The 13472-nt window shown below is 38.7% G+C and overlaps 1 protein-coding gene across 8 annotated transcripts in view; it reads left to right on the forward strand.

Annotated features, from left to right (window-relative positions):
- LOC139759149 (uncharacterized) overlaps window positions 1-9583 on the forward strand; it is a 28129-nt gene extending 18546 nt beyond the window's left edge. For 7 of the 8 annotated variants that reach the window (XM_071681168.1, XM_071681169.1, XM_071681172.1 and 4 more), the window contains 5 exons: window positions 4252-4475; window positions 5279-5390; window positions 5711-6031; window positions 7051-7308; window positions 7578-9583. In XM_071681168.1, the coding sequence (XP_071537269.1) occupies window positions 4252-4475; window positions 5279-5390; window positions 5711-6031; window positions 7051-7308; window positions 7578-7721 (1059 nt within the window). In that variant the 3' untranslated portion in view covers window positions 7722-9583. The remainder of the gene's footprint in view (window positions 1-4251; window positions 4476-5278; window positions 5391-5710; window positions 6032-7050; window positions 7309-7577) is intronic. The other variant, XM_071681167.1, reaches the window with a different exon arrangement.
- Window positions 9584-13472: the final 3889 nt, after the last annotated feature.

A 13472-nucleotide genomic window follows, 5' to 3' on the forward strand; every position in this document is an offset into this window, starting at 1 on the left:
AGGGGGGGGCAAGGAATAGAGTGGATTGGATCGATGTGGTGTACCGGGGTTGACGTGCTGTCGGTGGATTGAATCAGGGCGTGTGAAGCGTCTGGGGTGAACCATGGAAAGCTGTGTAGGTATGTATATTTGCGTGTGTGGATGTGTATGTGTGTGCATGTGTATGGGGGTGGGTTGGGCCATTTCTTTCGTCTGTTTCCTTGCGCTACCTCGCAAATGCGGGAGACAGCGACAAAGCAAAAAAAAAATATATATATATATATATATATATATATATTGATGTATATTCATTATATATATTTATATTGAATGTACATCAATATATATATATATATATATATATATATATATATATATATATATATATTGATGTATATTCATTATATATATTTATATTATCCCTGGGGATAAGGGATTAAGAATACTTCCCACGTATTCCCTGCGTGTCGTAGAAGGCGACTAAAAGGGGAGGGAGCGGGGGGCTGGAAATCCTCCCCTCTCGTTTTTTTTTAAATTTTCCAAAAGAAGGAACAGAGGGGGCCAGGTGAGGATATTCCAAAAAAGGCCCAGTCCTCTGTTCTTAACGCTACCTCGCTAACGCGGGAAATGGCGAATAGTTTTTTTTTCTTTTAAACTATTCGCCATTTCCCGCGTTAGCGAGGTAGCGTTAACAACAGAGGACTGGGCCTTTGTGGAATATCCTCACCTGGCCCCCCTCTGTTCCTTCTTTTTCCAAAATATATATATATATATATATATATATATATATATATATATATATATATATATATATATGTTTTTTTTTTTGCTTTGTCGCTGTTTCCCGCGTTTGCAAGGTAGTGCAAGGAAACAGACGAAAGAAATGGCCCAACCCACCCCCATACACATGTATATACATACGTCCACACACGCAAATATACATACCTACACAGCTTTCCATGGTTTACCCCAGTCGCTTCACATGCCCTGATTCAATCCACTGACAGCACGTCAACCCCGGTATACCACATCGATCCAATGCACTCTATTCCTTGCCCGCGTTTCACCCTCCTGCATGTTCAGGCCCCGATCACACAAAATCTTTTTCACTCCATCTTTCCACCTCCAATTTGGTCTCCCACTTCTCCTCGTTCCCTCCACCTCTGACACATATATCCTCTTGGTCAATCTTTCCTCACTCATTCTCTCCATGTGCCCAAGCCATTTCAAAACACCCTCTTCTGCTCTCTCAACCACGCTCTTTTTATATAAATATATATATATTTTTTACTATTCGCCATTTCCCGCATTAGTGAGGTAGCGTTAAGAACAGAGGACTGAGCCTTTGGGGGACTATCCTCCCTTGGCCCCCTTCTCTGTTCCTTCTTTTGGAAAGTTAAAAACGAGAGGGGAGGATTTCCAGCCCCCCGCTCCCTCCCCTTTTAGTCACCTTCTACTAAACACAGGGAATACATGGGAAGTATTCTTTCTCCCCTATCCCTAGGGATAATATGTATATATATATATATATATATATGAGAATTGGGGTGAGAGAGTATCATTAAATTTTAGGGAGAATAAAAAGATGTTCTGGAAGGAGGTAAATAAAGTGCGTAAGACAAGGGAGCAAATGGGAACTTCAGTGAAGGACGCAAATAGGGAGGTGATAACAAGTAGTGGTGATGTGAGAAGATGGAGTGAGTATTTTGAAGGTTTGTTGAATGTGTTTGATGATAGAGTGGCAGATATAGGGTGTTTTGGTTGAGGTGGTGTGCAAAGTGAGAGGGTTAGGGAAAATGATTTGGTAAACAGAGAAGAGGTAGTAAAAGCTTTGTGGAAGATGAAAGCCGGCAAGGCAGCAGGTTTGGATGGTATTGTAGTGGAATTTATTAAAAAAGGGGGTGACTGTATTATTGACTGGTTGGTAAGGTTATTTAATGTATGTATGACTCATGGTGAGGTGCCTGAGGATTGGCGGAATGCGTGCATAGTGCCATTGTACAAAGGCAAAGGGGATAAGAGTGAGTGCTCAAATTACAGAGGTATAAGTTTGTTGAGTATTCCTGGTAAATTATATGGGAGGGTATTGATTGAGAGGGTTGAGGCATGTACAGAACATCAGATTGGGGAAGATCAGTGTGGTTTCAGAAGTGGTAGAGGATGTGTGGATCAGGTGTTTGCTTTGAAGAATGTATGTGAGAAATACTTAGAAAAGCAAATGGATTTGTATGTAGCATTTATGGACCTGGAGAAGGGCATATGATAGAGTTGATAGAGATGCTCTGTGGAAGGTATTAAGAATATATGGTGTGGGAGGCAAGTTGTTAGAAGCAGTGAAAAGTTTTTATCGAGGATGTAAGGCATGTGTACGTGTAGGAAGAGAGGAAAGTGATTGGTTCTCAGTGAATTTAGGTTTGTGGCAGGGGTGTGTGATGTCTCCATGGTTGTTTAATTTGTTTATGGATGGGGTTGTTAGGGAGGTGAATGCAAGAGTTTTGGAAAGAGGGGCAAGTATGAAGTCTGTTGGGGATGAGAGAGCTTGGGAAGTGAGTCAGTTGTTGTTCGCTGATGAGACAGCGCTGGTGGCTGATTCATGTGAGAAACTGCAGAAGCTGGTGACTGAGTTTGGTAAAGTGTGTGAAAGAAGAAAGTTAAGAGTAAATGTGAATAAGAGCAAGGTAATTAGGTACAGTAGGGTTGAGGGTCAAGTCAATTGGGAGGTAAGTTTGAATGGAGAAAAACTGGAGGAAGTAAAGTGTTTTAGATATCTGGGAGTGGATCTGACAGCAGATGGAACCATGGAAGTGGAAGTGGATCATAGGGTGGGGGAGGGGGCGAAAATCCTGGGAGCCTTGAAGAATGTGTTGAAGTCGAGAACATTATCTCGGAAAGCAAAAATGGGTATGTTTGAAGGAATAGTGGTTCCAACAATGTTGTATGGTTGTGAGGCGTGGGCTATGGATAGAGTTGTGCGCAGGAGGATGGATGTGCTGGAAATGAGATGTTTGAGGACAATGTGTGGTGTGAGGTGGTTTGATCGAGTAAGTAACGTAAGGGTAAGAGAGATGTGTGGAAATAAAAAGAGCGTGGTTGAGAGAGCAGAAGAGGGTGTTTTGAAATGGTTTGGGCACATGGAGAGAATAAGTGAGGAAAGATTGACCAAGAGGATATATGTGTCGGAGGTGGAGGGAACGAGGAGAAGTGGGAGACCAAATTGGAGGTGGAAAGATGGAGTGAAAAAGATTTTGTGTGATCGGGGCCTGAACATGCAGGAGGGTGAAAGGAGGGCAAGGAATAGAGTGAATTGGATCGATGTGATATACCGGGGTTGACGTGCTGTCAGTGGATTGAATCAGGGCATGTGAAGCGTCTGGGGTAAACCATGGAAAGCTGTGTAGGTATGCATATTTGCGTGTGTGGACGTATGTATATACATGTGTATGGGGGTGGGTTGGGCCATTTCTTTCGTCTGTTTCCTTGCGCTACCTCGCAAACGCGGGAGACAGCGACTAAGCAAAAAAAAATATATATATATATATATATATATATATATACAATTTTATTTTATACTTTGTCGCTGTCTCCTGCATTAGCGAGGTAGCGCAAGGAAACGAACGAAAGAATGGCCCAACCTACCCACATACACGTGTATATACATACACTTCCATACACGCACATATACATACCTATACATCTCAGCGTATACATATGTCATACATAGACATATACATATATACACATAACATACAAACCTGTTGGAGGTTTGTATGTTCTATGAAGGTGCGCATTCATATGCACTTTATTCGTATATATACACATGTACATAATTCAAACTTGCTGCCTTTATTCATTCCCATCGCCATCCCACCACACATGAAATGACAACTCCCCCCCCCCCCCCCCCCCCCCCCCCCCCCCGCATGCGCGCAAGGTAGTGCTAGGAAAAGACAACGAAGGCCAGCCACACTTGCTCTCACTCAGTCTCTAGCTGTCATGTACAATGCACCGAAACCACAGCTCCCCCTCCATATCCAGGCCCCACAAAACCCTCTATGGTTTACCCCAGATGCCCCACATGCCCTGGTTGAATCCAACGACAGAATGTCGACCCTGGCATACCACACTGCTCCAATCCACCCTACTCTCTGCACGCCCTTCACCCTCCTGCATGTTCAGGCCCCGACCGCTCAAATCCCCTTCACTCCATCCTTCCATCTGCAATATGATTTTCTCTTCATTATAAGGTAACTGCAAATTGGTAATACTCTTCAGATTCCTAGAGGCACAACAATCATGAATTTGGATGGCAGCGTTTCATGGTTTGATGTGGTTCTTTATGCTAACAAAAAGTTCACTGGTGGAGTTGGAGATGAAGATGACAGTCAGCCAGCAAATAACGATTTATGGAAAGATTTTTTTTTGCAAGATCCTGACACTGCTGATCAAGTTGTCTGCATGACTAAGATAAATGGAAAAGCAGCTCATTTTAGTGGAAGGTATAGTACTTTATTGTATTGTATGGTAGGAAGTGACTGCCTTGTTGCAGAAAATGGTTTAATTTTTTAAAAGGATTTTACTGGTATATGCTATGTAACATATCCATCCAACTGCAAGAATGGTCTTTTGGAAAATGACTAAGAAAATGTGGAGGTGTGATAGATTCTTTGAGAAGTAGATGTTGAGCTGGAGTGTAAATAAGTAAAAATGTTGGAATTATTAGAGATTCATGTCTTTTTGAGGGAGTGTATGATAAAGGTGTTTTAAATAACTGATTACAGATAGCAGGATGATAGGTATAGCTAATGATACCATAGGATTAGACGTCAAGGTAGAGCAGAATAAGTTTATCATAGAAAGAGACATCACAAAAGAGGAGGTGCAAAGGGGAATGATAAACTTGAAGAATAAAAACACCAGGGATATAGAATTGTGAGTGACATAGTGAAGGATGAAGATTAAGTCATTTCACTAGATTAAGAAAGAGTGGACGACAGCATGGAAAAGTGGCTGTGTGCTTGATGGTTAAATGTAAGCAGTTATGAACTAGGGTATATGAAACATCCAGGGTAAACCATGGAAAGGTTTGTTTGACCTGGTTGTTAATAGGGAGGTGTGGTTCAAGTGCATTACACATGACAGCTAGATAATGGATATGAGCAGATTTGGCCTTTCTTCATCCATTCCTGGTGCTGCCTTACTAATGCAGGAAACCGATCACGTATGAAAAAATGAAGATAAAAGGAATAAGAATATGGAAAAATTGCAAAGAAATGAGATTTACAGTTATTTTATATTTCAGGTACATATTGGGCCACTTCTATGTTGTTGCTGGAAGCAAGAACGTTCACATGCTGATGAGAGAAAGAAAAGACATAGATCTATATGCAGGAGACAGATATACCATAGCCAGGGTAAAACATTTATTTAGAATTATTGTTGTCTTATGGTTAGCTGTTTATATTTTTACCCGCACTTGGTATTGGGTAAGGCTGTTATGATGCCTCCTATTTCCTTCAAACAGCTAAAGTGTGAGATTCTCTTCCTTCTCTTGTCTTTCCATCTTCATTTAACATATCTTTCTTTGAGAGTCATATCTTCAGAAACCTATGGAGCCTTGATTAGTTTCCTTCAATTTTTGTTTCAGTTTTTCCATCATATATATATATATACATGTGTATATATAAATTTTTGCCTAAAAGTTTGTTCTTAAGTGCTAATCTTGTCTTTTCAGTTGGTGGCTGAATCACTATGGGATACCTTACAGTCATTAGATAAGAGATGCTTTAGAGTCCTCTGCAGTCTTCTCCACCATACGAAGTGCACTGCTGTTTGTGAGATTCTTCAACCTGATAATCAACATATTGTTAATAATAGTGATCTAGAGAAAAATCAGCTTTATATTATCTCATTCACACCTACAGTTGGTGAAGAAGAGACGAGCCTTCTTGCAATGCCTCCGCATCATAGTCTGGATTTGATATCTGCTTTAGGATGTATTTTTCCATTATACTCAACAGTTGCAGCAAATGATGTACTAGAACATAGAAACAAGGTAATGTGCAACAAAAGGCTTTTATATGACTTCAAATTTTACTGAGCTACTATACTTAATTACATAAAGATGTATCTGTCTGTTTATTATCTTTATGAACATTTCCATTTAGGTCTTGGAGTTCCTGTCTCATTTCTGAATGATGGAGAATGCCCATACTCATTCAGATTTATAGCATGAATTATGGTTAGATTAGGTAACAAGGATAGTAAGTCTCTCCTTTTTTGCCCTTAAGTGGGAGATGGGCTAGAGACCCCAGTTGCGTAAGTTGAATTCTACAAAGGTCCATATGCTTCACAATGAAAGTGCACACTAGGAACCACTTGGTAATAAAATTACACCCCCTCCACAACATACGTCCATGTTCCATTTTAACCGACCAGTTGGATCTCGAAATGGACGTAAGTCGAATGAATGTTAGCATGGCATGTAGAATTCATATACTTGTACAGCATTCTTTTATTCTACTCAGTTTCCATCATGATTATCTTGTTTTTTATGAACCAGCTTTATTGTATGATTCTGTAGTTTTCTTTTACATTATATTTAAGACTCTTTAGTTCATATTTCATGATTTTTTTAATTTATATTTTTTTTTTCCCAATTTTATGTATGGATGTTCTTCAGTCACATAGGTCATAAGTAAGGGATCAGGTGTAATCATGTTTCACTTTAAGCAGTTAGGCATGAGTTGAGGATGTGTATGAATGAACAGAGAGGATGCATGCACCTGATTTATCCTTTGTACTATATTTATCTGTATCTCTAATGCTTATCCCTTTGGGAACTCCCTCAAGGGGGTGGCCACAGCAAAAGTCTCCATAATTGGTGAACTCTGTGCCCACTTCTTAGTCTTTAGTGCCTCACCCTTAACAGGCCTCTGGCAGAGGACATCTCTTGTAGTTAGGAATAAAATTAATGGTGACAGATATATAGAAATGTATATATGTCATGTATATTGCATTTTTGGAAGCTATAAATTTTGGTGAAAGTGTGCTGTAATGTTTTTCCTTACACAGGTTCGTAAAGAGTTGTACAAAGAAGGGGAAGTAATGTATTTTCTAAACAAGAAAGAAGAAACCATTGGGTTGGTAAAAACCAAAACTACTTGGTACATAATGATGAGGGCACTTAGGGAAAAAACAGTATACTGTTTCATACCTGCCAAGAAGAGGAGTAACTGGGACTTACAGGATTGTATAAAAATGATTTACAGAAGATTTGGACATATTCAGGAATGGCTGAAGTTCTCAGATTCCTATTTACTAAGCTGGAAGGTAAGAGTTATTTTTTTCTTTATTTTTCATCACACTTACTGATAATTTTTTGTGTAGCTGAAATTACTGTCAGTCATGTCAGAGTCACTTTTGCAGATGTGGGAAATGAAGGGATATCTAGTTTGAACTATTGTTTTTACAGACTTATGTGTTGGTGAAAATTATATTGAGAAACCTGTATAATGAAGATTTTTTTGTTGTTGCTGACTTTAGTATATCATCCCTAGAAAGAGTTCTTTTTAATACCCTGCTGTGATTATTTTTTTCAGAAACTTGGAGAAACATTCCTGCAGTGGATGGACAGTAAGATACAAGAAAAAAAAGTAGAAGAAAGCAGTATTCGACCAAAATTCCCCAAAATATGGCATGAGTTTCTCTCAGAAACAGGACACAGAGATGACCTAATCCCTTGATACAGAAATTCAGGTAAATTCCGGCTGATAATTATACATTGAATACTTTCATCGTAGTGTTAGATTTAGGTGGTTAAAGATTCTCCCTGCTTTGATCAGTTGACTATGTTTTCATCACAATCATTTCCAGTCATTCCAGGTGGGTACATCATGCACAATCTTATCAAAAGACCTCAGTCACTGTAGCTCCACACATCTTATGTGTTACATATGATTTACCCAATCCATCCAGTTGCACATGTTGACATGTTCAGAATCTTCGTGAGAAACCTTTTTTGTCATGGAGTTCAACATTTTGAGTATTGATGGTCAAGGGGTAGTACTCACGACCTCTGTATGTTGGTTTCACTGTCAGACTAGAGTGCTGCCATAAGCTTGAGGTTACACTGAGAGTGAAGGGTCACCCTTTGCGAGGCGGTATCATTAGGAGTAGTCTCATCAAAGAGCTTCCCTCTCCACAGGAGTCGACATTTTCTGCCATACATATATACAGTGCTGTAACAAACACAATAACCCTCTAGGCTGTCTCTGAGGTTTGAATGAAATCACTTAAAGCTGTTTCTTCCAACTCAACATGATTGTATCACCTTTAGAGGTGATTCTGAGACAAAATATTTTTATGATTAGAATGAGCAATTGTTAGATGTAAATAACAAGTTGAATAGGACTTGGAAACTCAAAATAGTAATAAACTACACAGTAAAGAAAGAAGTTGATATATGGTATTCCTCCCATAACAGGAGTGGCCATTTTAAGGCAGTTCTTTGTAAGCTGTAGATTGATGTTACAATGTTGACCTATGGTAACTTTATTGGAGAGAATACCTGCCCCAGTTATAATTGTGGAACATATCTTAACAGAATGCTAAAAATGTAGGAGTCTTATAGTCACTGATATGAATTGTATGATTACAATGGAAGTTAGGAAACTGATGGAAAATTTTGCTGATGCAGTGATGAATTTTTTAAAGGAAGCCAAAATATATAATTTTATAGAACTAGTTTTAAGTTTTTATATATATGTTTTAAAGGAAACAAAAGTACCTAATTTTTGTAAATTATTTTAAAACCAAAATGTATTATTTTTATAGATGATTATGTTTTTATATATCTTTTTCATGCTAAAAAGTACTTGATAACCATATGTTCTGGTCCATTACAACTTCAGTCAGTCAGTCCTCCTTACAGCAGAAACAAATATATATATATTGACAGTCAGGAAACTCACTTTGTAATGATGTTGATTTGATTAACTATTTGATGTATATATTATTCTTGGGCAGTCATTTACAAACAAATGTATGTATGAAATATATTGTAAGACCAGAAACAGCATCACAGATTTATTATTGTCATAATCATGTACATGTAATTAGTGTGAATCAACACTAATCTTGTAATGGTGATTTTGATATAAGATTTATTGTTTGTACATATACTGTTTTAGAGCAGTCATTTGCAAACAAATTCATGTAGAAAAGATGTCATGAAATCAAAAACAGCATCACAGAATGATAATTATTGTCAGTTAGTTGATTGTTGCAAACTCAAAACTTGACCCACTTGCCTTATGCTGCAATATTGGTTCACTTTCCCTCTTTTATCAGAATTACTTAGATTTTTGCTCCCAAGAGCTGGCTGCTAGTGTACTCGTACTATTAGCTAGACCATGCAGTACTCGGCAAGCTACTGTGTCACATGATTACTCTATAGCCACTGGTAACTCAGGAGTGAGCCATTTTGATAAGTGTTTCCCTGCACCGTGAAGCTGTACTAATGTCATTACCAGTAACTATGACCTAACACTTTTTAAAGACAGGTTTTTCACTTCCACAAAAACTTGTAAACACAGTTTTGTATTTCTTTCTCCATTTCATTACCCTTTCAATATTCAGCTGAGGCCCAGCCCTGATGTAGACTTTTGTCTGTGACTGGAGCCTGCAACATTTAAAAAAAAGATAGTGTTAACACACATCTCAATAGACCTGCTATAGCTTTTTTTTCTTTCTCCTGCAGCAGTTTCTGTGAAATATTCCTGGTGTTACCCAGGGCCTCTTACTGAAGACTTGCAGCCTAAGGCTGTTTTACATCAAATAGCAAGGAAATTTGGACACCATTAGAGTGAAACGTTTTCTGATGAGACTGTATTCCCAATGATATAGCAATATAGCCTCGCTAAAGATTACAGTTTACTTGCAGTTTAATGTATTGCAAACAAACGTAATAACACCATAAAAGATTTACTGTTTGGTGTATGAATATTACAGAACAATCATTTATGGACAGATATGAGGGGAGAAAAGCAAAACCAAAAACAATGTTACAAATAGATAATTAAACAAAAAATTGAGTGGCTGGCTGATGGCTGTATGTGCTTTGTTCACTTTGAGGGTATTGGAGAGTAAACTTTCTCATGTGAAAGTGTTAAAACATTAAATCTTGTAAACACAGGAAAAATCCTTCTTGAATTTGTAGAATGAAAAAATTAAATAAGCTACACAAAAAATAATATGACTAAAACATTTTTGGCCAGGGGTAGTGGTGAGTAAGCAGGAGGAAGAGGTGTGGTTGACATGTATGGCAGGTCAGTGTAAGATGGGAGAAATGGAGGCCTTGTTTCTTATTACTCTTCAACTTGGTATCAAATTCTAATTCTTGCACAGGCACAATGTTAATGTGGAATTTCTTGCACAGGCATAATGTTGATGTGGAATATCATGAGTATAATTAGAATTATTACACCATGCACACTAGAAATGGATGATTGGAGGGTGAGGGTCCAGCACATTTGGTCTGATCCTTCCTCACATTGAAATAAGAGGGAAAGACATGGATGTCCTGTATGTTGTTTCACATTCTATTCTTTTATCTTTCACATGCACATACTATTCCCCCTAAAGCTCAATCCTCTGTTCTTAATGCTACCTCACTAATGCGGGAAGTAGCAAATATGTTTGAAAAAAGAAAAAATATGTTACACTATGTACATTAATTGATGCATTATGCATTACTTTAGGAATGATATTTTTTAAACAAAGTATGGGAGAAAGAATTTTACCTCTGCATTCTTTGCATTTCACAGAGGGTGACTGAAGAGGTCTAGAGCAGGGGACTGGAACTCCCCTTCCTTCATGAGTTTCAGTTTCTAAAAGATTGAACTGAAGAAGGAGCCAAGCAGGGTGTGCACATTCTCCTTAGAGGGTCAGGCTGGGAGATATAATGTGTGGGGATGTAACTCAAGATGAGAAGAGAGCATACCTTAGGAAAGAAACTTGAATGTTCTGGCTGTGAGTGAAACAAAGCTCAAGGGTCAAGGGAAAGGATGGTTTGGAAGGGTCATATGAGTAAAGTCAGGGGTTGGTGAGGGGACAAGAGTTAAGTCAGGAGTAGCACTACGGCTGAAGCAGGAGTTATGGGAGAGGGGAAACAGTGTAAAGAATTAAATTGTAGATTGATTTGGGTGAAAATGAGTGGATGGTGAGAGGTGGGCAATTATTAGTGCTTATGCACCTGGCCTTGGGAAGAAAGATCATGAGAAGCATTTGGAGGCAGCTGCTGGAATGTGTCAGCAGTCTTTATGTAAGAGACAGGGTATTAGTGATAGGTAATTTGAATGCAAAAGTGAGTGATGTAGCAGTTAAGGGTATAGTTGGGGGAATAGGGTATTCAGTATAATGAATTGATGTGGTGAACAGCTTGTGAAGTTGTGTGCTGAAAAAGGACTGGTGATAGGGAATACCTGGTTTACAATGAGGGACACAAGTAGGAGAGGTGGTCATCAGGCTTTATTGGATGACTTGTTAATTGATATGCAGTAAAAGAGAGACTTGGATGTAAATGCATTGAGAGTTGTGGGTGGTGGGATGTCTGAGCACCAGCTTTTGGAGGCAAGGGTGAAGATTTGTAGAGGTTTACAAAAAGGATTTGTAGAGGTATACAGAAAAGAGGAAACAATGTCCATAAGAAGTTAGGATAGAATAAATTGGATGGATGTAATATACTGGGTTGAGGACAACATGCTGTCATTGGGTTTAACCAGGTTATTTAAAGTTATGGTAAACCATAAAAAAGTCTGTGAGGCTTGACTCTATATAGCAGGCACTAGTTTTGGAACATTATTCATAAAAGCTAGGGAGAAAATTTGCACAAATGAGGCCACTGTTCATTCGTTACTGTTGCTTCTTGCTGCTAAGTTGGGATAGTGTGTAAAGATTCACCTAGACTAAGCTCAGCACAGGCATTCGTCAGTGACATTCCATCCATGTTTGTACAGGTCAAGTCTGTATGCTCACGTTGCCCCCACTCCCCCTAAAAAAAAAATTGCGATACGTTTATGTAATCTTTGTGTGCCAAGATTCGCTCATGGTAAGCTTAGCAAGGGAGCCTTTGTTGATGTCATCCATCCTCAGATGTGCCAATACTGGTTCAGGGTGGCCTGTGTGCAACTGCAGTGTGTGACTGTTTGTTGGGTGAAACCAAATAATATGCTTTTGCAGGTAGAGACAATTTCATTTTAAACACGTCATTTATTCGGGGAAGGTGACGAAACAGTTAATAGTTATCTGGTGTAACATTTAGCGTTACTAACCATGAGTCAGCATGGGCTAGCCTAGGATTGGAGTCATTGCACCCGCATGGGTTAGAATCCCAAGCATGGTCGTTAACCCACAACCAATCTAGGTGTTCTACCTACCCTTGGGGGTGGTAGATAAATGAGTGCCTGGCTCAGGCTGGAGGGTTTGTGCATGAATACATAGGGCTGAAGACAAGATACTTAAAGACAAAGTTGAGACAGTGGGTAACGTAAAAATTTACGTAACATAAATAGTAATTACGAGTGTAACTTGCAGCAATAAGTGTAAGGTATGTCAGAATAACTGCAAGAAGGTATAAATGAGTAAGTTTATAATGTATATATGTAGGTTAGGGCTATTGCAACACCCACCCACCCAAATTGATAAGCCTCTGATAGGGATACACGATAATGCAACTTTTATGGCAAAATCGAGTATGTAACCGATTGAAATGTATGCAATTAAAATATACATTTTACGCTGCTCTTCAGATTTGACTTCACTGGTAATGGATCATATGAAATTTTTGTCAGCGTGTGTATGGGCTAAGTTTGCGTACAGATCTAACGAAGCTAAATTATCCTAACAATCAAAAATGGGAATACGGAGGCAAATCTTAAGTTACCCCAGATAATTTACAAACAAATATGTTAATCGTCTTTATTACGTCGTAACAAGCTTATCTATTACCTCCCACCTTTATATGATTATCGAGGGAGCGGGGAGGCTTTTAATTTTCCAAAAGAAGGAACAGAGAAGGGGGTCAAGAGGATATTTCCTCTATGCTTAGTCCTCTCTTCTTAACGCTACCTCGCTAACGCGGGAAATGGCGAATATGTATGAAAAAAAAATGTTTACATATAACGCCTTACCAAGCATATCTACCACATCCTACCAAACTTATCAACCTCGTCCTTCCATGGCTGTAGTAATATAACCCATAACCAGCTCATTACAAAATGGCCAAAAATGGAAACATTTAGAGGCAACATCTTAAGGTGACTCTCCTATAACATGCAAATGTACATGTATCATTAATCCATTTAAACTTAACGTTCTACCAAGCTTATTTCCCCACCTACCACCCAATTTATCAACTACCAAACACATATACTGACGTCCAACCAAGCTTATGACCTCATTACATCCTACCATTGTTATTCACCACCATAACAGTG

The sequence above is a fragment of the Panulirus ornatus genome, chromosome 32, assembly GCF_036320965.1.
Source record: "Panulirus ornatus isolate Po-2019 chromosome 32, ASM3632096v1, whole genome shotgun sequence".
NCBI classification, from domain to species: Eukaryota; Metazoa; Arthropoda; class Malacostraca; order Decapoda; family Palinuridae; genus Panulirus; species Panulirus ornatus.